Below are 25,667 nucleotides of genomic sequence, written 5' to 3' on the forward strand. Positions count from 1 at the left end.
TGAAGTGATATATTGTCTGGGTTGGTGTTGTAAATTATGATAGAAGAACCTGGTAATAAGCTGTTAGTACGGTTTCTGTTATTAAAAAAAGTATATATTATTTCCAAAACAGTACATTGTTTCAAACTACTAAATTATCAGTCATTTTGCTGAACTGCAGTGTTGAATTTTCAGCATCAATAGTTGACAGAGCAGAGACCAAGGTCACATGTTCATAATCATAAATAAACAGACAAAATGATATATTATAAAATACGGTACCTGTTAGTTAACATATATATTTTACAACGCAGCCAAGACACTCACATTCCTGCTGCACCATTTGCATTGTTTTATATTAACTAACATTGTGTGTGTGTGTGTGTGTGTCATAGATAACAGAAACCAATGATAAAAAATAACGATGAAATAAGATGTGTACTTTTATGTATACTTTCACAGCAAACAACAAAAGTAAATATTGCAACAATACTTACTACCCCCCCCCCCCCCCCCCGAGAAAAACTATGATAAAAAAGACATTTTTATAAATACATAATATGTAGTTATTTTGAAATATTAATGAATTATAATGAGATATCTCATTATATCTCCTTTTAACGAGTTGGGTTTCTTTTTGGTTCTCACTACCAAGATTGCTTTTTTATTTTATTTTCTGTGCCGTTCAGGGCTTCGGTACCATTCAACCTGAAGCTTGAGAGTTGCTGAGAGTAAGTGAAACTGTCCCATTTAATCACATTTTGTTCTGTAGACTATCAAAAAAAAAAAAAAAAAAAAATATATATATATATATATATATATTAGCCTAAAGGGGCTAATAATTTTGTCCTTAAAATGGTGTTTAAAAAATTAAAAACTCCTTTTATTCTAGTCAAAATAAAACAAATAAGACTTTCTCCAGAAGAAAAAATATTATCAGACATACTGTGAACATTTCCTGAACCTGTTAAACATCATTTGGGAAATATTTAAAAAAGACAAAAAATATTTAAAGAGTGGCTAATAATCTGACTTCATCTGTACTGGGACTATAGAAATGTTTTTGTTCTTTAACTCTGGTTGCATTTCAAAGAAGCATGCAGTGTTCTTAAAAAAAATAAAATGGCCCACACACAAATGAACTTTAATTTGTTTATTATAGTTCACTACATAAGAAGTGCAAAGACATGTTTATAAACCATTAGAGGAGTGAATGTTATCCAAATTGGTCGTCATAATATTAAATAAAATACATTCTATCTTGTCAATGATGTAAAGAAAATATCATAAATGATTACTTGGTATAAAAGCCTTAGATATGAATTTTAAAACTCTGAAATGATAATTGCATTAATTATCTGCATAGTCAATATTGGATAAGCCTAAGAGTGTAAGACATGTGTGAAGAAACTAAGAAAGGGAGTACAAAACATGAAGTGTTTGGATTTTTTTAAAGACATGGAAACCAAAGAATTTGTTCACTGGCTTTGTAACAATATAATTTTTCCTTTTAAGTTATTGTTGCGAACCTGGGCTAAAAGAACAATTAACCTTCAAAACAAAGTGACTGTTGACCTTTGTCACATTTTATCACAAGATATCAAATGCTGCCTAAGTTTTTGAATGCAGTTGTTTAGTGTTAGCATATTCAAAACAAACACCAAAGCTTAAATAAAATGTTAGTGAAGATGTGTAACACCTTTTAAAGGGACTGTATGTAATAACTTTTGTGTATGAAATGCTTTTGCCTATCCCTTTATAGTGTTTGTCATGGTTTTATGACATTTATAATGGGAATTGTATTATTTTCAACTTCTTTTTCTAATCAAAGAATGAAAAAGGTCTTCGTCTTGACTCCTGAGTATATCGGCATTGAATCACGGTAAGTCTCTTACACCCTATTCACAAAGGTTATTGGTGTTACGCTTGACTTAGAGCATGTCTAAAGCTTTGTGGTGACAGCCAATCACATCCATCTTTGACCATGACATTAAGTAGTACCATGACATAGAAGCAACCCAGGCTCATTTTGAAAATGAAGTCCCGTGGACGTTTCTGAAGACCGCAAATTACATAGCCAGAGGCACGTATGGCTGCTTTTCAATCTTCAAGCAAATGCTATGGGGTGGTATGACGCCGTTCATTTTCAAGCTTATTGGCTGACCGCTTACCTCCGTGTGGAGGGCTTTCCTGCCGCAACCAGTTTGTCCAGTTAGCTCATCATGTACGTCGGCGGACTTGAGACACAGAGAGGAGCGGGTTGAAGTCCGGGAAAGAGCAGTTCTAGAAATCAGGTTAGACCAATACAGAATCCAAAAAATAAAGTGAACAAGTTAATAACAGGATGAAAATGTGGTAAACACATGGTAAAAATCAGACGAGGGATTTTACTTTTTCTGGACAGCTTTTGTAAATTGTTAGTTGGGTTTTATCGAAGTAAGAGTGGGGGCCAGAGGGGGGGGGGGGTGTTGGTTGGGTTCAGGAAAGGAGAAGGGTGGGTCAGTCGATTGGCCAGTTGCCCAGTCAATCATTCATCCAGTCAGACAGACGGTTGTTCAACAGTGGCCTTTGGTGGGTTAACGCGAGAACAGTGCGGGGGCGAACGACACTCCCAAGAGACATTAGAGATTTGAAAAACCGCACACAGCGGCCTCTCATGGATTCACGAAAACAAAAACTGCAAAAATATGTACTACCTGGGACGTATTTCAAGGTCTCCAGAAAACGTCTACGGCACTACGTTTTCAGAATGAGCCTGGGTTGCATAGAAGTAGTAGTAGTTGTGTATAAAGAATGCATGAAGCACTCGGTGATTACAAATCGTTATTACAAGCTTTTCCTCCATTTTGACATGACGCTGTTAGCTGGTGTTGGACAAACATCATTGGCTAGCTTCTGCACTAGCATTTGCGAAATGCGATCCGATTGCGGGATCCTTGCATTGGCAATTGAAAACTTGAACGTTCTTCACATTCTGCAGTGAACAACAAATCCAACTTGTTTTAACAGATCCACAATTCTGTTTGGCAATGCCTGACTTCACTCCAAAGTAAGTAAGAAGTGTTAACGCCGTCCCCCTATGTGAATGGAGGTTATGGATAACGTGTGTAAGAATTTGAGCACCAGCAAGAGGTTGCTGTCTGCAGTTCACATAACGGCCAGCGGTGTCCCTAGTTTCTGAATTCTGCATATAGTCTCTTTAGCAGTGAGGTTTCGTGTTGCAAGAAAATGTTTCTGAACTTCTCACAAATCTAAAAAGCAAGAGTTCTCGAAGTTTGTTATTTGTTTTTAATTCACAGTAAATCTTTGTGCGTAATGTGGAAATTTTGAGTTAGCGTTCTCCTGTGAGAGACATAGCCATCTACTGCCGATCAGAATATAGGCATGTACCTAAAGTGAGTCCTCTAAGTATTTCAAAAGTGCAAGAGCTAAACAGATTGATGACCAAGGCAACTTAGTTAATATAACTATTTTAAAAACAACTATTCTGAACCACCAGTGTTTTTGATGAAGGCAAAGCCTTTCTTTGTGAGGGAAACTATCTGAAGATATGCTTTCCCAGAATGCTGCTGGATTCCACTTGCTCAATCACTTGGCAATAAGATTTGGCTTCAGCTGAGAGGTTTTTCAAGCCAGCTGGCTGGTAAAGTTCAATGTTCTTGCTGATAACACTGTGAGAGAGGGAGTGAGGAAGAAAGCGGCATGTGCGGGGTGAGCGAGGTTATCCCAGCAGGACTCTTTGAAGGCGATCGACGGGCACGCTGTGGTCATCGTCTGAGTCGGCGTCGCTTTGAGGGTTGGAGCTGCAGGGAGAGGTGCATTCTGGGGAGCACAGGTAGTGCATCAGGGGAAGGCGATACTTCCCACAGAAATCCACAAACTTGATGTGACGAACACATGAATCGAAGTAAACACCTGGGAAAGAGATGGTGAGATAAATGTTTAGAAAGTATTTTGAATCAAATCGCATCCACAACTAGTCAACGTCAAAAATTTGCTGGTAAATTATGGTAATTTCAATAGGAATCGATGCAAATTTGGGAAATTCCTCTACATTTGTGGTGTGCTTTTTGCTCCAGGAGAGCCACCTTCTTAAAGAATTCAATTCTGACTCTTTGTAAACACAAGTGAACCAGCTAGTCTTCAGCATCACATTGAGGTGGCGTTGTTGAAGCTAAACTCTTTAGGAATGTGGTACTCCTGGAGCAGGATTTGGACAATCTTGTTGTTAATCATTTTATTCTGAATACTTTAGGTACTTTAATGTCATATCCACAGAAAGTTTATATAATCTTTCTTCTCCCACCTGCACACTTGGGGTTGGGACACTTGCTGGCTGTGTCTAGGTAGGTGACTAGATGGCTTGGAAGGTCTTTATGAGAGTACGGCAGGTTCTTGCTTTTGATGGTGCGGCCAGACAGCTCCAGAAGTGATGGGGGATCGTAAGTCATGTCCTTGACGAAGCGTACGACCAAAGGATTACCTCGAAGACTGAGCTCCTGAAGGTGAACCAGACTTAGGATCTCTCTCGGAAGATATGTCAGCAGGTTATTGTGCAAACTAAGAGAACGCAGGGAATAGAGCCTGTGATGGTGAAGAGAAGCGCAAAAGTGATTAAACGGTTTTCTTCTAAATTTTGTTTTGATCAAATCTTGCAAGTCTAATTGACCAACTTTGTAGGAAGGATTTGTTTGGCACGTCTCATACTAACCGGTTTAGTTGAGGTGGGACACTCTGGATGCGGTTATCACACAGAACCAAGTAACTAAGGCCGGGCAAGTTAGCTAGTTCAGCAGGGATGGTGGAGATCTGGTTACCACCCAAATACAACAGCTCTAACCTGGAAAGACAAAAAAGGGGATCATGTTGACACAATTACAAGAATTGCAAGATCATTATGTGAACCCAAAAATCCTTGAAAGTGGGATTTGAGCCAATGTTTCTAGGATTGTAATCAGGTACAAAAAAACAAGGACAAAAGAAAAACAGAATCAGTCTAGTGGGCCTTCTAGGCAGTCTAGGTTAGGAGAATGAAGTTTACACACAAAGCTTCTATAAGCTTACACTCATCCCACTAAAACCATCCATGCCAATTCAAATAGGATTCACACCACAATTTCTGGAATGCAAAGCAGGCAGACTACACTATGGATGCCGTTGTCAGAGTGGTCTGTCTCCTAAAGCCTGGACAGTGATGTTTACCCACACAGTTCTTACTAGCTGGTCATTACACTCACTTACATAAACTTGCCTACCATCTAGGTCACTTTACAAGTGTAACTCCTATAGTTTTTCTTCAATCACTGCTCAAACCAGCACTTCTGTTGTTGGATGTGTGCCACTAACAAAGGTTTTGAAATGTGTCAGTCACTAGTGAACTTCAAAACACGTTTCTTTGTTTCTACTATAAAACCAATTGATTATACATTAAAGCAGTGATTCACAATATTTTTGATTCCATGATACTGCCTTTGTCATTTTTTGAAGATCTAAAATATTTTTGCACTACTTATACTTTTGTTTAAAAAAAATGTAATTTTAAATGTGTAAATGTAACTTTATTTGTTTTTGTCTTGCAGATCAATTTTGCAAAATAATTTTAAGACTCATTCATGCCTCTGGAAGTTTGCCAATGTGGGGTCACCCCTTGTTGAGGACCACTACATTATAGTAGGTGAAAATCAACAGGAAATCTCTCACTGAACAAACCCAGACATGTAGATAAAGGTCAGTAAACAATCAATGCAAACATGCAAAGGCTATGAGGAAATTGTTCTACCTTCAGCTGTTTTTCAGCCAATACAGATAAATGTTGCACGATTGCATTGATATCTTAATCAAACATCCTTATTGTTGTTCATCACAAACACTAGAGAATACAGGTGCAATGCTTCAAGGTAAAAGTAGTTTATATAGGCTACAAACTTGTGTATTTGTCAATAAATTAAAGTTTAATGCATTTTTTAATAGCTTAATGGCATAAAGTGAAATTATACCTGAAGTGAAATTAACGTACAAAATGGATGTATTTTGATCAAAATGGTAAAAGTTAATTGAAGGTAAACTGCAGTCTGATAAACACCAGGGGTCCGTTCTTCGTACGTGGATTACTCAATTAGCTGGATTTGGATGTTGACGATTTGACACGATCCAGGATCGTTTCGGTCTTCAAAGCTGATCCGAGAGTTGTTGTCATAGCAACAGTTCTGCTAGGTCAAACCTGATCGGGAGCAGGTTCAAATCATATAAACAGGATTAGATCGGCTTAGTTCAAGCAAAGATAATACAGAAAGATGTTCCGAATTCTGATATTTTCTTACAGTAGTAGTTATATAAACTTGGGAAAATGGTACATATTTTTTAAACTATATATATAAAGTTATAGTCATTAATAAAATAAATTAAGTTATACATATTAATTAAACATGCAATCTGCACCCTCGAAATGAAAGTACAACTGCCACCTGGTGGTGCAAAGAGAAAACTTATTGATATGAACTTTTTAGATCGCTTTAGTACAAATTGTGTATAATAAAAATGCACAATATGTGACTTTTTAAAGCAATAATACATTTATGCAGTCATAAACTTGAAAGTTAATATGCTGGTGATTTGATGCTTCACAAAAGTTGCAGCTGCCTTTACCAATATGAAAATACTTTTGTAAACAACCAGTTATTCTTTACACCGATTAAAAAACGGCTACTATAATAAAGAAAATATTTTCTAAATGTGGAACTAAATACATTGATTTGCATTGAAATACATGATGAATACACTTGACACATGAAAGTGGAAATTGCAGCTCACAACAAATGTGGAAGGTTATTGCGTGTCATATTTAACAAGCCGTTTACAGCTAATTTGATGTCATTTTGCTCACATGGATAATTGAATATTAATCAGATGATGTCATTACGCTGCTGTGCCATCAGCCAATCGTTGCATTGCTGATCATGATTTCGAGGATCGATAGATCTGTCCTTCAGCGATCTCAGATCAGTTTATCCAGACATTCTAATCTGATTCGCAAACTCGTTTGAAGAACCAAATTAGCGAGAGATCAGTTATCAAGATTAAAAGATCCAGGATCTGCCAAATCATCTTAGATCATTTAAGCGAGGTACGAAGAACGGACCCCAGACACTGATGAAGCATCACGCGAGAGTGATTTACATGTCAAGTGAATGCAAAGATGGCGCACAAATTGCTCAAGTTGGAAAATCTGAACGTCAGCGGACATTCGCGTCGCATAAACCAATTCAATTCAATTTACCTTTATTTGTATAGCGCTTTTACAATGTAGCTTGTGTCAAAGCAGCTTCACATAAAAGATCATAGTAAATTGAAACAGTTCAGTTCAGTTTTCAGAGTTTAAGTTCAGTTCAGTTTAGCTCATTTCAGTGTGGTTAATAGTCACTTTTGAGAGTCCAAACACTAAAAAGCAATCCATCGATGCACAGCTGTACAGATCCCGAATCATGCAAGCCAGTGGTGACAGCGGCGAGGACAAAACCTCAACTAATCATGAGCTTGCTGTTATAGGGGAGTGATTATGGCGTTTCGCCCGTAGTTGGTGTCCCAAGGGGAAATCCTCTTGCCGACACCGGACAACAGCTCATCAAACTGGGCTCGGCTAATCTGAAGCACTGCTGAAAACCTCCATCATCCAGGTACAGGTTCTGGTGGAGTTGTTGAACTTGCAGGGCTGGGTGCACCTCAACCCGCCACCCCCACCTCATAACCCTCCGCTCAACCTCACCCCCCACTACCACCACCCCCGCCGCAAAGGATCTAGTGGACTCTACGCAGTTTTTCTGCTTACCTACAGCACACAAACACAGATATTCTCTCAAAAAACCCATGTTAGCCATTTAGTGTGAATGATGCCAATTTGACGTGCAGATGAAGCAAGTAAACTCAAAATGTTCACGCATCTATTTATGCACAAATAGCATGATTTATTCGGGCTTTCTGCATCTGGTGTGAACAGAATCAGACTACCATTGGTCAGTGTGTCATATTTGTAAAAGGGAGGTGTGGCATTTGGCTCCACCGTCTTTGACATAAAAGGAGATTTACTATCCATCACAGTGCAGTGTTTCTTTGACAAGATGCGCATGAGAATAACAGCTTTTGCAGAATCATGACTAATTAATTGTGCTGCCCTACCTACCTATTAGATGCTTTTTAATTTCTGTTTTCTCACTACTGTCATTTCAGTTTATTTTTGGTACAAAGCAGAAGCACACAGCACGTTTTAAGATTCTCACCTAAATGACACTAGCAGTGTGGATGTTGTTGGGAGGTTTGTTAATAGTATATAAATGTTTGTGGAATTCAAATTGCGTTTTTCTACTAAATGAAGTATTCACAAAGAATTTGGTTGGGCAAATAAAATTTGTACTGAAGAATTTTTTTAACTTTCCACAGAAAAAAATCCTCATCTAGGAATATAGAATAAGACACTGAGAGCAAAGGAGCGAAAGACCGCTTTGTTGATTTGTTGTCCTCCCTAAAGACAGGCTTCCATTTTTGCTTCAGCATCTCAATCCCCTCCGCCAACCCATCAGAGCTTAGTCTCTACAATTACCACAGCAGACAGAAATGGCAAAAGAAAAAGAGGCCCAGATCTCTCAAAAAGGACCAACTCAGTGTGTAATGTGGGCCAACAGGGCACATCTCTTTATGACTGGTTGGCTCACGGCCAAGTGGGCCTCAGCAGACTCATGGCTCCAGCACAGCTCTACTGAGACCACATGGCAAACTGATCCTGCGGCCTGAGGCTCTAGCGCTGAGAGATTCATATTTATTCTTACTGTCAGTAAAGTGTGAAGCAAAGTTCAAAATGAGAGACTCCTCTGCGGTTTGCAAAAATGAAGCCCTTCAGAGTCATTACAGGACAGTTGGATTTCACTAAAAGCAGATAATGTTTGCACAATTACTTTAAAAAGCTCACAAAGTCTGCCATCCATTGATCAGAAATAAGGTAAACAGGAATATTGTTAAATATAGTTTCAGCGTCACTTCTCTAGTCTTCTAATTTCTAATCATTCTAATTTACTCATTCATCAACTGATATTCCAAAACTGTAATTCAGCACACAAGATTTTAGGTTAGTTTGAAACAAAATTACTTTAATCAGCCATTTTATTCCTGAATTTTGTATCACCATAGTTTCTAGATTGTATCTAAATTGAATAAATTTCCCCCATTTTGTGTCCCCATCCTCTACTTCTTAAACTAAAGTTATATTATTTGCGCTTGCACACTGAATCAACGTATTTAGTGTATGTTGATTTACTGTTTTGCAGTTTCCCAGACATCATGTAGACTGTTTGATGTTTGTCTACTGTTTCCCATATCAGTTATTGGCACAATCAGTTAATAACATACTGTAATCATCAGCCACTGGGCTGGTAGACCCTGAGTCACGCTCTGAGAGCTTTTTTTCCTTGACATTGCGAAAGACTTTTATTAATCTGCACGTGTCTAATAATTAAGACTACAGTGATAAGGTTCAGAGGGAACTTGTTAGCAGAAGTACAGTAAACAGGTCACTGGTAGTCAATCGTTAAGCAAGGAAATGTGTTTGACTCCTTGCAAAGAGTGCAACATTGACTGCAAAACTATTTTTGTCCTATTAATTTTCTCTTTAGGGATTTAAATCTTGAGCAAACATGAGCCATGAACCAAACCAACCAGCTCTAAGATGAATAACATTGCAGATTGTGTTTACGAAATGGTATTTAAAACGAGACAAATGTACAAGTAGGTTTACATATTCTTTGTGTTAATAAACTAATTTTAATATTTGAATGTCATTATGAAAATTAATTTTTTTATGTAGAGCGTTGACAATATTGACAGACATTTCTAAGCAGTTTTGCATAGTGTAGTTCTGCAATTAAAATGTCATTTTTTTAATGCAATTTGTACCATATTCAGTGCTTGATCAAGTCAACCTTTTCATTTTGAATTGACAAATGAATTTTGCAAAAAAAAATTATATGACAATTATAATAATTAGGGCTGGGCGATTTGGCCTAAAATCAAAATGTCGATTAATTTCACATCTTAACTCAATTAAGATTAATGACCAATTATTTGATTTATTACTCTCACAGTTCACTGATTTGTTGTACAGTCAATATGCTCACTTATTTCAAGTGTGAGATTTCTGAATGAAGAGTGCATTACTTGATTTGAAAATAATTGAAGGAAACACCCACTATCTACTATCTATAATTATTTATTGAACTTCAACATTGAACAACTGAAATTAAAATGCAAGTTGCCGAAAAACAACAGTCAGTTTTTCTTATAAAAAAGTGATAATAAATAACTTGCACTTTTGTAAACAAAATTAATTATTTTTAATGTGTTTCAATTGTTAAAAGTTGAAAATGAGCAATATCTTTTCTGAATAAAATAACTCTTGTATAGCCTGTAAATAATATTTTAAACAGCGCATTTCTTGCATTTTCGGTAAACAAATATTTTAATGTAAATAATAATTTGAATGTAACAGAAAATATTCTGTGTTGAGGCATCTCAGGCGCAGTTTCCAATCATCATCAGTGTAGTGCTAAGTAAGGGTCAAGAATGGCTCCATCATCCTACTTGACCAGAGATCAGATGTGGCTACAAGGTGGCCGCAGAAACATAAATAAGCCTCCGCCTTTTACAAAGTGGTGTCATGTGACTTCATAAACAGTAGGAAAAGTAATTGAAAAAAATCTTCCTGAGAAAATTAAATCAATTACAGGTTCTGAATGTCGATGGCTTTTCCGATTAATCGTTCAGTCCTAATAATAATAATAATGATAATAATATTAATAAAAATGTGTAATGTGTCTGGTCTGTACCAATACCAGTAAAGTAACACTCCATTTTTTGCATATCGTTTAAACACACTATGAACAGCAGCTATGGTAATTATTTTCTTTATTCTTTATTTCCACCTGGGGATACTCATTCTGAGCTCCCTAGAGACTATGCAGTGCCATTGATGCGATCCAAAACCTGTGAAGAGATGACCCCAAGATATCTATAAATCTGGACCAGGCCGTATCCTGAGCTGATGCTGTGGTCGTCATGGAGGAATGGAGTGTATGACACTGATTCCTAAAAGACCACCGTAACAGACGAGTCCACGAATTGATTGTTTGGGCCAGCCTGACCCCCCACCGGTGACCTACTCACACCTGCAGCTTCTCCACGATGAACGTCCAGGTTCTCCAGCGCCTAGGCTGCAGCTTCACACAGGAAGTTTGGCCAGAAGAATAACAGCCGTGTCCAACAGAGCCTAGTTCCTCTCAAGGTTTTTTTTTTTTCCCCTTCACCTTGTCAATTGCTAAACTTTTGGACTTGTGGAACTGCGCTTCGGTGGATTTGCTCTTCACTTTCAGCATTGAAACTTAAGCCACATTGACCTTAACTAAACTGAACTTCTGAAATCTGGACTTTACTAGAACTATGTTAAGCTGCTTTGACACAACCTACATTGTGAAAAGTGCTATACCTGTGTAAATAAACATTAATTGAATTAAGTCGAGTTAAAATGGTTCCTCAATCCTCACAGATCAATAGATATCTGTCTGGACCTGTCACCTGACTGAATACATTTATTGAATTATTTTTAATAGAGTGGAGGAACTATGACGTCAATTTGTATGCAAAAACCCGGAAGCGAGTTAGCATTTTAGCACTTCCGGTTCCCTCGTCCCAAAGTCAATGGGTTTTTTGAATGGGGTTTCAGTAAAATCACTTAAATAATGTCAGTGGCTAACACCAACTTAATATACTTTCACGTTTTGTTCTACGACATAAAACACATCAGTTACAGCACACTTTTCAACTTTTAAATCGATTATGCTTCTTTAAAAAGACGGTTGCTATCAAGTTGCTAAATGAGACTACAGGCGGCGTCGGGGACATTATACGTCATCGAGCTGATCTGGTCTGGAGCGCAGCTTGCTTGTGTTGGGCGTTTGGATTTGTATGTGATTTAAGTATTTTCATGAATAGTATTTTATAGTTTGTTGTATTATTCTAATTAAGAATTCAGATTGTGTGTAGATAATTCCTTCACATGTAAAGGCTGTCGAGACAGACTAATTTGTTGATCATTTATTTTAATTAAACAATATTATGAAGATACTGCTCACCAGTGCAGCCTGTCTCTTTCCTGCTCTCAGTAATGCAAACGTGTGAATAATTGTGTAAAAATACATGCATGTTATGTCATTTTAACGTGATCAAGTGATTTCTCGTCTTTTTTTCTTCATCTGATCACATTTAACTGCAGTATTTACACTCCTCCATAAAACGTATAGCAGATATGACTGTATGGGCTTTTTTTTTGCTGTACGTCATGACAAAAAAGGAATATTGAATGTTGCTCTGTGTCCATGATGATGGAACTTGCAGGCATTTGATAGACTTGTTCCTCCTCATGCCTCATTTCTGTCGCCTGTTAAGGTAAGCGGGCTGTGTGCGCGAGCGATACACTTATTTAAATATGTCTCACAATAATACTACATAGGCACATTTACACACTTTTTAAAAACTTTTAGAACAACCGCAAAGCAAAACAGATGTATTTCCCACGTAAAAATGATCCAAAAGGCACAAAGGTCTATGTGTATTTGCGTATTTATTAGTTTATAATATATAGCGTGGATTATAATATAATAAACAGAGAGATTAACTCTGTCATGGACATTATTTCTAAAATAAGCTTGATAAGTCGTCTGTAGCAGGGTGGGGCTGACGTCACTGACGAGCGCCCCGAGGGCTCTGTAGTCCGTTTATAGCCTAATGTTAGCTTTTTAACTTTTGCGTTTGTATTTAAGATCCAAAAGTGCTCAATGTTGTATTTTCGTGTGACAATTATCCGGCTGAACAAAACATGTAAGTGTAATGATAGTGTTTGAACACGGAGCTTATTATTCGCAATCTTCGAAAACCCTACGGGAAAATCCTATAGGGATTTTCACGAGGGAACCAGTTTTATGCTAGCAGCCGATTAGCCTACAAAGTGACGTCATAGTTCCTCCACTCTATTGTTGGATATTATTGTTAATTGTTTTTTGTTTTATTGCATCTCACGTCTGGTGACCTTGAGTGGTTGGAAAGGCCTCTCAAATAAAATATATTATTATTTTTTGTTGTTGTTGTTGTTGTTATTATTATTATTTCCACTAACAAAATGACTGAACTACTGATAAAAAGCTCAGGAACACTAAAGAACATGTCAAATGAAGGGAACAGAGGGAAAGATAATCATTCGAATGACCTCTTTTTTGCACACAGTGCACTTTGTTCAGAGAAAGAGCAATAAATCAGGGAAAAGCTGTCTTTTGAATTACTCTTCTGGAGTTGCATCAGCTAGAATGATGATTTACTTTGCAACAATAGCAACAACTTCATAAAGTTATTATTTAATGATTAAAAAAGTGCATGTTTAGATGCCTCAATGCTGTTTTATTCTCTTTTTCTTCAGAAAGCACATGTAATATTATGGGAAAGACATGATTATTAGAGCCCACAATAAATTAATCAAGCACGAGTCATAATCTGTTTTAATTGGAGGGCGTGGCCTATAAATGATAAGTGACTTATTGCAGGTCATTTTGTTTTACAAGATGAATCACCAAAATGATAATTCCTGCTATAATAGTATCTGCAATACTGAATGTATTGCATAGATATGTGATACATTACATGTATTAAATGCATTGGTTGTTTATCTAAATAGCTAATCAGATGGGGCCTTGCTATCATTATCCCCACCCCTGCAGCAGTTGCTCTACTACTATTGGCTGGAGCAGCCCAAAGGTGAACCCAAAGCTGAAAATAAATACTAATGGCGGAAGTCTAGACAAATGAACCACAGCCAATCAAAGGAGAAGGGTCTGGATGCAGTGCAATCTGAACTGCATCCAATGCTTTTTAATGCACTCACCTAACCCTACCCCTCACAGTGACATCACTAGCTCCATTGAGTGCATTGTGCCTGACAGTGCATCTCTGACATACGCAATCTCAGCTTGCATCATCAAGGCTGCATCCAGATACTGTTGAACCATAGCCAAGATATCTGCTCTGTTCACTCATTAGTTTTTTAGTCTGTGTTAGAATTAGTAAGATTTGAAATATATAAATTTACCTGTTCATTTTAATATATATAAATAAATAAATTATTTTGTTTAAAAAAAATGCATTTTTCTAGGGAAATGTTATTTTGTAAGAAATATTTTTGCAATACTCAACAACATTACATATTACACATTTTACAGTATCGTGCAGCCCTAATTACCAGTCATACTTTGGTTGGGGGATATATTGGTTAATATATTAAGACTACACATCTGGTTTCTCAAAACTCTTGTAAATATATCTGCTGTTGTGTAATGTGCTGCTGTGACTTGCAGAAGTACTTCAAGGGCATCAGAATATCAATGGTCTGCTTTCATGAGGGCACTCCACACTGCACTAACAGACATTCTGAGTGGTTTTGTTATATCAGTGTTTTCCCTGTCAGTTTCTGCCAGAGCTTGTTTTTGCAGACTGAACTTGCTGATTTGGCATTTGTAGGGTTACAGAATAACTGAGAACTGGTGTGCTGCAATCTGGTGATCGTCCACTACAGAAAAACAACATTATTTATACAATTGTTCATGGAACATTTCATTTCTGAAATGTTTAAGTTATGCCAAAGCTGTTGAACCATTCTCCTGGAGAGTCTTATAAAGTTTTATAAGGTGCATTTTCAAATTATCCTGAAAAGGAATAAAGCTTTATAAGCTTCTTCAGGTGTGTTTTATTAGGTTGAAGATAAACTCTGCATGGCTGTGAGGCTCCAGGAGCATGTTTAAGACGTCTGACTTAAAGGGATAGTTCACCTAAAACTGAAAATTCTGTCATAATTTACTCATTCTTGTTTTAAAGTTTCTTTCTTCTGTTAAACGCAAAAGATTATAGTTTGAAGAAAGCTGGAAACCAGTAATCATTGACGTTTTTCTTACTATGGAAGTCAGTGCCAAGTTTCAGCTTACTTCAAAATATCTTCATTACTGTTGAACAGGAAAAAAAGGTTTGGAACCACTTGAGGGTGAGTACATTTCATTTCTGGGTGAACTATACCCTTGAATTCCTCATGTACTGTTTTGTGTATTTTACTGCAATATTTGTTACTGTTCCCTAAATATTTGCATTTAAATATTACATCAGGAATGTTCACAAAACATTCTGGGAACAATTAATTAGATGGAAATTCAATACCCAAACAGTAGCAACACTACTCATTATATTCAGTTGAAGTCAGAATTATTAGCCCCCCTATTTATTTTTTCCCCCAATTTCTGTTTAACAAAGAGAATAATTTTTCAACACATTTCTAAACATTAGTAGTTTTAATAATTCATTTCTAATAACGGGTTTATTTTATTTTAGCCATGATGACAGTAAATAACATTTTACTAAATATTTTTCAAGACACTTCTATACAGCTAAAAGTGACATTTAAAGACTTAACTAGGTTAATTAGGTTAACTAGGCAGGTTAGGGTAATTAGTAAGTTATTGTATAATGATGGTTTGTTTTGTAGACTATCGAAAAAATATATAGCTTAAAGGGGCTAATCATTTTTACCTTAAAATGGCTTTTAATAAAAATTGTTAAAACTGTTTTTATTCTAACCGAAATAAAACAAATAAGACTTTCTCCAGAAGAAAAAATATTATCAGATATCAAATATATTTTTATCTGTTAAACATCATTTGGGACATTTAAAAAAAAAAAAAAATCAAAGGGGAGTGGGGGTTATAATTCTAACTTTAACTGTATATAAAAATAGTTTGGTCTAGATTAGATATGCTGTGTAGGCTACATTTTCTAGGATATTTATTTACATTAAAACATAACGTTTTACAATTATATTTACTGTTGTTTTCTCCATGTAAGATGATGTCAGTTCCTGAAGCCTGACGTCATCACCAAATTAACCTTACCATGCTTGGAAGTAGCCCACCCACAGCACATTTCACAACATTCGCTCAAGTTAATGTGAAATCGAATAAAAAATAATAGTATGAAATTTCCACATTAAAATTATAGAAGTTTATATTTCATCCAACATATTAAGAAAGGGATATTTAAACAGCCCATATTTAAAATTTTGTCATAATTTACTAACCCTTGTTTCCTTTTGAGTATTTGTTTTTCCTACTCAATGTCTGGTTAGCTTTCTTCAAACCTTCTTTTGTGTTAAACAGAATAAAAATAAATAAATAAATAAATAAATAATAAAGGTGTGGGAGAGAGTAAATATACTTGAGGGTGAGTAAATATAGTAAATGTTTTTTTTTTGTTTGTTTGTTTTTGGTGAACTGTCCCTTTATGACCCAGAAATGTGTCGTAGTTTTAGGGAGGAATAAAACAACTAGGCTATTTAATAATTAAACTATAATTACAACAAGCTATAAAAGTGCAGAAAAAAAGTATGGCAAACTTCCAACAGCTGCTGCTTTAAACCCTAGTGAGATGCCTAGCTAGTGTGCTAGTGTAGATGTTACCTGGTCAGACTCTCGATCTCTGCTGGGATGCTCTTCAGTCTGTTTCCTCCAAGAGACAGAGACTGGAGCCGCAGCAGCTGCAAACACTGGGTCGGCATCTCCTCAAACCTGTTCCCACTAAAATTCAACACTTCCAGCTGCATAGAGCCGAAATGTTTGGGCAGAGAGAACTCATTTAAACGATTATTCTTGGCTATGAGTGTTTTGAGCTTGGTCAGTCGGGTAATGTCCTCGCAGATGACCGACAGCGTGTTGTTGCTGATGTCGAGAAACTCCAGGTTTGAGAACAAGCTGATGGATTCGGCCAGAAACGTCATTCGGTTGTAACACAGATACAGCTGTTTCGTGTCTTTCCGTCGTTTCTCGCTAACCGAGTCCAAACTTAAGTTGCTCAGATTCAAACGGGACAGATCTAAAACGCTCTCGCTGCTGCTGGCTCCTTCAAAACCCTCCATTTTATTTGTCGATAAATGAAAAGAGTTGCTCTTCGTCTCGTTCAAGCTGCTTTCCGAACACTTCGAGCGAGTTTACATCTACATCCAGGCACTAAGAACATCCATGTGTAATGTAACCTTGTGTAATGTAACCTAAGATATCCAGCCTAATGGCTGCGTTCACGCTTACAGTTATTGTCAAAGACGCTCTATTCAGCGTAGACTGGCTGTTTAACATTCATGTGTCGAGGCTCAATGTATTGTGGCTCCGCCCGACTGTGTTAACCCTTTACTGGAACTAGCGAGAGAAAAGCGGTCAACTTTATGCTACAGAAAGCAGGAACAATCTTTCTATTGTTCTCTTTCTGAGCTGCATGTATATAGTCTAGTCTTTTTTATAATTCAGCCTGAAATGAAAACTATCCAAGCAAATTTCTGTATTATTTAATACGGTTTCATGGTTATGTAATCACAGCTGCTACTGAGATTTCATTATGCAAGCAGTCACGAGATTCTTTCTTCACTCCTTTTCATATCATCAGGTTTTCTGCCACTTTTCATGTCTCTTGGCATTTTATTCCTAACAGATACGTATTTATAAAGCTATATTAGTTGTCCTTGTCTGCAGATGCCAGTTGATAATGTTAAACAAATGTTATATTGAAGTAAGTGAGCTGAAATAAAATGATTAGAAAAAAAATTCGATAAGTTGGCGGATCACTCCGCTGTGGCGACCCCAAATTAATTAAGGGACTAAGCCAAAAAGAAAATGATTGAATGAAAATCTGAAAAAAAGCATGCATGCAAAAATTATAATATTAATAAATACCGTGTAATAAAAAGTGTTACTTCAGCTTGTTTTTTTAATCCAGTTTACCTATACTGCATGTCTTTAGACTGTGGGGAAATAGAACCACTCAGAACATGCAATCTTCGCATAGAAATACCTCCTAGCCTAGCCAGGACTCGAACCAACAAACTTGCTGTGGGACAATAGTGCTGTGCTAACCACTGAGGCCATTGTGCTGCCCACAATAATATTAACACTAGAAATTACTTGCACTCTTTTTAATTCCGTTTACCTTCACTACTACAAATATAACCAACTAAAACTGAAAACTGCTGTCTTAAACCTTTAGCTGATCCCAAAACAACAACCAGCAGTCACAGTGATTATTTACTCCAGGTTTATTGAACGTTTGTCTTTAATTACTGACGTAAAAACTCTGAAGAGCGGGGGACAAATTGCTTCCAGGGCCACGTTTCGAAGAAAAGGAGGTGCTTTTAGCCATTTCCTGAAAATGGCAAGTCAATAGTAAAGATTTTGTCCTTTTATGGGATGGCTTCTGATGGTTACATAACTCTGAATTAGTGAGTTTAGATGAAGAAGTGAATCATATAGGAATTATTCATTTATTCATTCATTTTCTTTTTGGCTTAGTCCCTTTATTAATTTGGGGTCGCCACAGCGGAAAGAACCGACAACTTATCCAGCACGTTTCACGCATTTACACATATACACTATGGAAAACTTCAGCTTAACCAAATCACCTGTACCGCATGTCTTTGGACTGTGGGGGAAACCGAAGAACACGTAGGAAACCCACGCGAACACGGGGAAACATTCAAACTCCATCCAGAATTGCCAACTGACCCAGCCAAGGCTTGAACCAGCTACCTTCTTTCTGTGAGGTGAAAGCACTACCTACTGCGCCACCGCATCACCCCATATATAAATTATTTTGCATTCAAATATCAGAGGCTGTAATTTAAATTAACAGCTTTTAGCAACACTGTAAGAAATGATCCATTGGATTTGCAATATATTTATAAGGTAAGTGGTTGCAAACAATTTATATGTGCTGAATGTAAACAAATAAAATTTTGTAATGTTCAGTTTAATTTGTTTGTTTAAATTCAGGCCATATAAATAGTTTGCAACCACTTACCTTTAAAAAAAATAGTAAATCTAATAATCATTTTTTTCAGTGAACCAGTAAAAATTGGCGAACAGGAATCACAGTTCTATCTTGGCAAGGTTGAGTTAAAGGTGACGGTCTTTAATCTAGCATAAAACAGGTTCTCTGACATTATCCTCAGATAATCATAACAGGTGTCACTAGCATAGCAGTGATATGAAAAGCCATATTTTTGAATCACAGACCCTACTGATGCCATGCAAGAAGAGAAGTGGTCCACGAATTGAGCCCTGGGGGACTCCAGATATTGCGACTTGGACACTTCATCCCTAGTGGGGCTATTTCTGCCTGCTTAAATGCTGTGGCAAGTACAACAGAAGGAGAAATGGCTTGAAGGAGGTGAGATAATATAGAATTAAACCGACAAGTAGGACTGAAGGCAGTAGGACTAAAATGTCTGGCTTTAAAGCGTACCTAGTTTACCCCTTTTTAAGATTTATTATTATGATTCTTCTGAATGTGCCAGTTTAGGTTCAGTTCAAAACACAATTTAATCATAATGTGTTAAAAAGTGTCATTTCGGGGGCGTGTACACATGTAGGTCGCTGTTTTAGGGATGTGTTGCTTCACATGAAAATTAGTTATAACGTCCCGCCCAACTTAAGGGTGTTCCTTTGGTGACATCGCTTTGACTCACATGCTGAAAATGGCGGATGTGAAACAACAAACGGAGGATATGGTAATGCGCGCATGTCAATCAATATCCGTGGGCGGGGGGACCGCACTCCAACGTCAAGTTGCAGTCGGTCTCAAAACCACTCCAACTGGTCCACCGTTTTTGACCAGCCTAAACCAGCTAAAACCAGCTTGACCAGCCTGGTTTAAGATGGACATAGCTGGTTTTGGCTGGGCTTCCAGTCTGGCTAGGCTGGTCAAGCTGGTTTTGGCTGGTCAAGCTGGTTTTAGCTGGTCATCTCCCAGCCTAAACAGCTAGGACCAGGCTGGAAATGACTGGAAACCAGCCTGAAAGTGGCCAAAACCCCTCTAAAACCAGCCTGGTTGAGCAGGTAAAACCAGCCAACCAGCCTAGGCTGGTTTAAGCTGTTTTTTTCAGTAGGGACACATCTGTCCAAACAGCTTGAAAAAAAGTTTTTTTTTAATAAAGGTGCCCTTTAAGAGTGGAGAGAACAGAGAGCATGTTTGCTGGTAAGTTTGTGGCGTGATATAGAATATTTGATTAACAAAGAATGTGGCAGTGTAATCAGCTACTAGAGTTGCGAGAGCATGTGAGTTTGGTCAATTGTTAATTTCCTTGTGGTGTGTACAGATAGCTTTAGCGGAGAGAGCTCTGAAAAGAGAGTGGTATCTCATGCTTTCAAGGCTGCAGTAGCTTGCTTTGGCTAGCCTTTCTGAAACCACCTTAGCTTTAGATGAACACAAGGTTTTTAAATAATTATTTTAAATGTTTTAAAACTTTCTAACAGCATTTTATATAACCATTTCCTGCAGCCGCTTGTGAATAGATGTAATCTAAAAGCCACATTTAGTTCACACAACAAATCATAAGAAATGTTTGTGAGGCTTAAGATAAATGGTCGTACCTTTTATTCGTGTTACATTATTAAAATTAGAACACCGTACATATAAAAATACAATCATAGTAAGGTAATAACGAATGAAACAAAACAAGAGATGTTTTTTTTTAACCATAAAATGTTTTAATTCTGCCCCACTGTATAAGACAATCATATAGACATAATAAAAAAGGCATTTGCTAGGTGTCTACCATAATACTGGAAAATTCATGTGCACTGTGTCCTATATTAGTTGGTTTATACCTACAGAAGAGGCCACTTCACCCATGGCACACTGTTTGTATATAAGGCACTCATTACCACAAAGGATTCGTACTGTTAGTGGAATTTAGTGGAAATTAAACAAGCGAACACACTCACACTCATGCATTTTGCACACGTACGCAAAATCTCTCAATTCTGTAAGGATGCAACTACACTACAGAGGCAATAGCGACTCTAATCCTTAATCTGACAGATATTTTACGTAACAGGTATAAAGTAGTTGCTGGGTCCAGAGTAGTGGTATACCTGGAGGTTTTCGTACAACAATTTCAACATCCTAAACATCAGGCTTTGGTTTTAGATCACTCCGTCTGTTCTCAGTCCCATCTCGAATAGTTTCATTTCTTCTAATTCTGGTTTGTTTGTATATATTTATAGATTCAAACCCAGCATCAGAGTAGGACTGAGCGCAGTGTGAGAGCTTTAGCACAGAGTCTCTAGCAACTAACATACATACAAGCTCAAGCTAAGCTAATGCATTTGTGCCGCACTATTTGTCTAATCTACGAAGGTCTAATCTATTCTAATCAAAGAGTTTTTGGTGAAATTGCTCAGGGCTAAAAAAGCATGTTCGTCAAGTAATAACACGGTCGGTTTGTTGCCATGTGATATTAAAATGTATTGCCTGTTTTTTTTTTTTTTTTTTTTTCACAGATACCCTGTTTTCACCTGGTATGAAAGGGTTTGTTCAGCCAAAAATGGAGATTCTGTTGAAAATACTCAACACTCATGTCGTTCTAAACCCCGAAGACATTTGGTCATCTTCGAAGCACAAATAATATATTTTAGAAGAAGTCTGAGAGTTTTCTCATCCTCTATAGACAGCAAGAATTCCAGGATGTTTAAAGTCCAGAAAAGGAACTAAAAGGATATAGTTAAAACAATCCATGTGACTTAACTAATAATATGAAGCTCCAAGAACATTTTTGCGCACAAAAAGTGCATTTTTGTTCTTCTAGGTAAAATTAGGGCACACATTTAGTGATGATTTATAAACAAATTTGGAGGAGCACTATCAGTCTTTGACGAGGCTAATTCATCACAGACAATCATTCTATTATCCAATCAGCTCAAGACTAAACCCTTATAAATAGTCAAACATGCCATACCTTCGTTTTCTCTTGAATTTGATATCCCTCCACCCTATAGGGAGGGAGTTGGTTGTGGAGCAGGGCTAGATACTGTGCTCGGACCCTATCTCTCTCTATCCTGATAAGACGAATAACGTATTAGGGTGTCTACCTGAGCTCAGAACCCTGGAGCTTCGTATGATTACAGTTAAACTACTGAAGTCACATGACATTTTTTGACAATGTTTTTGTTTTCTTTTCTGGACTTTGAATGTCTAAAATATCTTAATTTGTGTTCCCAAGATGAACGAAGGTCTCAGAGGATTGGAACGACGAGAAGGTCAGTAATTAATAACAGAATTTTCCTTTTTGGGTGAACTAACCCTTTAAGATCCATTTTCGTCAAACTTATCAAAAGTTTATGAAACTAAATGCAAGTTTGAATGCACTTTTGCATAGATCTAGAGGTTGGCGAAAATGCATTCAATGAGATTGTTTTTGTAGTGTAAACTAATTTTGTGGCTAGTTCAATGCATTTCAAGTAGCCTCAAAAGACCACCTTCTGCAAAAAAACTGAATTGCAGTATAACAAGATGTTAACTCATAAATAGCTGTGTTGTATTAAAACACAGATTATGTTTGAAAATGTTGTTGCCATCCATAGTTTTTTCATATATTTGCTTTCCTGCTTGCTCATACTAAAAGTGATGTGATGGAATTGGCAACACAACACAATTGGCCAAAAGACATGTATTTGAATGAATATTATAGGCCACATGAAATCAAAATTTACTCAATAGTTTATTTTGCTAGCTCATGTTGTTATTCTTCAGGTGAAAAATTCATCTGTGCAAATTAATTCACTGAAAAAAGGTTAATTTTGGTAATCTTTAGTCAAATCTAACAATTTCCTTCTAAATTTGGAATGGCGGTCCTTCTGTTGACATCACTTTGATGACTTATATAGAAACAAAGTAATATTCCTAACCACGCCTCCCTAACCATTAATTTGCTGTGAGGGGATAAAGCGCAAGTTTCATACAGTTTCATACAGTTGGAAGTACATCAACATACTGAAATAAAAGTCTGCGGGGTCCTAAAAAAGTATTAAAAGATGACAAATCAATGTAAAGAAATTAAAGGCCCTTAAAAAGTATTAAAAAGTCTTAAATGCTATATTGCAAGGTATTACATTTAATCAGGATGCTGTGTAGTTTATGAAATCAATAAAATCTTGCTAGATTTGACATCATGCTGCTTTGTTTATTGCAGCAACACCATTATTTCTGCAGTTCTGTGCCAACCTGCTGAATTAGCTAGATTTAATGGATTTTTTTAAGTATATGAATGATGTCTTAGTTTTGGATTAGTTTTTTACATTAATATTTGGTAAATATACTGTAAGTTAAAGTTTTGCCAGTGTTTCAGGTTGATAAGTGGTTAAAAGGTCTTAAAAAGGTCTTGAGAGGTATTGAATTTCGCTCTCTGATTCCTGTATGTACTCTGTAAAAGTCTCAGCAACTTCCAGCTCATGCAGATTTTAATACTGTGGTGATGCATCTAATCTGACCACTGGAATACTGAAAGCATGTGTTAATACCAGAAGAAAACAGGGTTGGATCCACTCTTTTTAGCTTCTAGTGAGCATTTTCCACCATCTAGAGCAAGAGAGCAAAGCAGCAAACAGATGAATACTAACATTAGCACCTTTACGAAAGGTCTCAAGACTATGACTGCCTTCATGACGAGAGTGAAATAGAGAGCCACCATGGCTGAGCTTCGTTCAAGTCACATTTTTAGCTTTCGCTAGTGTGTAGATGCATTAGCATTAGCATTTACCAGTCTGCCTGAAGCTTTTGTGATGGATGAACCCGTGGTGTTCGGCTCTCTCAGAATCACTCTCGAACCTGTCCTATTCATTTTCCTATTCATCTTCTATTGCCATTGTCTCAAAAAAAAAAAAAAAAAAACATATTTCCACATATAACTGCAGATAGACAAACAAATAAATGGTATAAAGAGTAATACACAAAATAAAAAAATAGTAAAACGATGGCCTCTGTAACAAAGTGCTGAGGCCTCTTCGGCAACATTTTGAGTGACACAATCAAACAATTTACAGCACTTGAACCCATATTGAAAAGCTAATAAAATATAAAGAAAAACAAAAAATACATAACACATTAATAGATGCAGTACAGATAGCATTAAAGTAATAACCTATTCAAAGAAAATGCTGTGATTCTTCCAAAAACAGTACATAATCTCAGGAATCCTGATCAGTAGGAGAGGAAATCTTCCACATCTTGTCCCTCCTCTCGTCTCGGTCCTGTTTAGACTTCCTTTGTGCTGGTCTTCATCTTCTCCACAGTTTCCTGGAAAGGTTCACAAGGTCAGTGTGTCAGCAGATTTTACCCCAGGCTGACAAACTAACACTGACAGCTCATTTTTCACTTAGGAAATCAAAAAGTAGTTATTAATGTGACATGGAACAGCCTTTCAGAAAGGTTAACTGTAGTTTACAACTCTTTAAAGTATATTAGTCGGGTGAACTTTCAAACTATCTCCCCCCTCGGGCTTGGGTAAACTTGCCTTCACTTGAAGCAGTTAGATGTGGATTCTAATGTCAGTAATGTCCACATAAGAAAACACCACGTAACCCTGCATTCTCATTATTCTCGGATTAATTTGACTTTAGTTTAAGTAGTGTAGTGCAACTATAAAATGCTTTTACTGGGGGATTCGGTGGGTTTTGGAGCCTGCATCGTATTATGTGAAGTGATAAACACTAAGTAAAAACAGATTTGCAATGCGCTGCCTTGTAAGACATAAAATGAGATACACTACCTGACAAAAGTCTTGTCCAAGTTGTATAAGCAACAAATAATACCTCCTAGTTGATCATTTGGAAAAGTGTCAGAAGGTTGATTTTTCAGATGAATCATCTGTTAAACTGCATCCCAATAATCACAAATACTGCAGAAGACCTATTGGAACCCACATGGACCCAAGATAATAAAGTTCTTATAAAATTCTCATACAAAAGTCAATGTGCTCCAGGATTGGACAGCCCAGTCACCAGACATGAACATTATTGAGCATGTCTGGTGTAGGATGAAGGAGAAAGCATAAAAGGTGAATCCAAAGTGTCTTGAGGAACTCTGGGAGTCCTTTCTTTGCCATTCCAGATGACTTTATTAATAAGTTATTTGAGTCATTGTAGAGATGTGTGGATGCAGTCCTAAAAGCTCATGGGAGTCATACACAAAATTAATTCTTTTAAAACTGCACCATGCCTTTATTATATTCTATCCTGTACATTACTTCTGTAAAATGACAAGACTTTTGTCTAAGCAAAATCAGAACTTACTGTCCTAATTAAATAATAACCTATATTTTACCTATATTTTATGTAGGTAAAATAAGCGTAATCTAGAGGCCTTTGTCTTTCATATAAACCACTTCTGATACCAAATGATCAACAAGAAGTCCAGTTATTGTTTGCTGTTTCTAAAACTTGGATAGGCAACAAGACTTTTGTCAGGTAGTGTAAATGTAATAACTAATTTAAAAGATTTACGTTTCAGTGCCGCAAATGCACCACATTATGTAGCACATTACCATTTCTTGAAACCCACCTTGATTACTCAGCCCCTTTTCACTCAACTCACACCGAATGTTCATTTCAAAGTCTGAATGTTCTAAATCAACCTACGTGACTTAATCTATCATGTTTGATATCATTTGAAATGTCTCAGTGTGACTGGTACAATGGTCTCATTTCCTCAGAAATAGACATGATCAAAACAATAAATATATAACTTCA

At 36.9% G+C, this 25,667-nt stretch overlaps 3 protein-coding genes and 1 long non-coding RNA gene across 6 annotated transcripts in view; 1 reads left to right on the plus strand and 3 right to left on the minus strand.

The window, feature by feature from the left end:
- The window catches only part of LOC147842272 (uncharacterized), a 543,494-nt gene that overhangs the window by 368,086 nt on the left and 149,741 nt on the right, over positions 1-25,667 (minus strand). The gene's annotated exons all lie outside the window — the stretch shown is intronic.
- lrrc58b (leucine rich repeat containing 58b) lies at positions 1,118-17,218 on the minus strand. Its single transcript, XM_087267501.1, has 4 exons — positions 16,560-17,218; positions 4,691-4,819; positions 4,286-4,563; positions 1,118-3,894 (listed from the first exon to the last, which is right to left on the minus strand). The coding sequence occupies exons 1-4, from the start codon at positions 17,012-17,014 to the stop codon at positions 3,701-3,703; spliced, it is 1,056 nt and encodes a 351-aa protein (XP_087123627.1). The 5' UTR covers positions 17,015-17,218; the 3' UTR covers positions 1,118-3,700.
- Positions 16,368-22,604, plus strand: LOC147835246 (uncharacterized). Its single transcript, XR_015499214.1, has 2 exons — positions 16,368-17,720; positions 20,124-22,604. It is a non-coding gene; the product is annotated as an uncharacterized LOC147835246 (long non-coding RNA).
- Positions 20,608-25,667, minus strand: part of fstl1b (follistatin-like 1b) — a 96,734-nt gene continuing 91,674 nt past the window's right edge. Inside the window, exon 11 of one of the 3 annotated variants that reach the window (XM_087265997.1) lies at positions 20,608-24,216. In XM_087265997.1, coding sequence (XP_087122123.1) covers positions 24,175-24,216 — 42 coding nt within the window. In that variant the 3' untranslated portion in view covers positions 20,608-24,174. Of the gene's footprint in view, positions 24,689-25,667 lie in introns of all 3 variants that reach the window. The other 2 variants (XR_015498732.1, NM_001039621.1) reach the window with 2 other exon arrangements.

This window comes from Danio rerio, chromosome 9 (assembly GCF_052040795.2).
Source record: "Danio rerio strain M-AB ecotype USA chromosome 9, GRCz13ab, whole genome shotgun sequence".
Taxonomy (NCBI): Eukaryota; Metazoa; Chordata; class Actinopteri; order Cypriniformes; family Danionidae; genus Danio; species Danio rerio.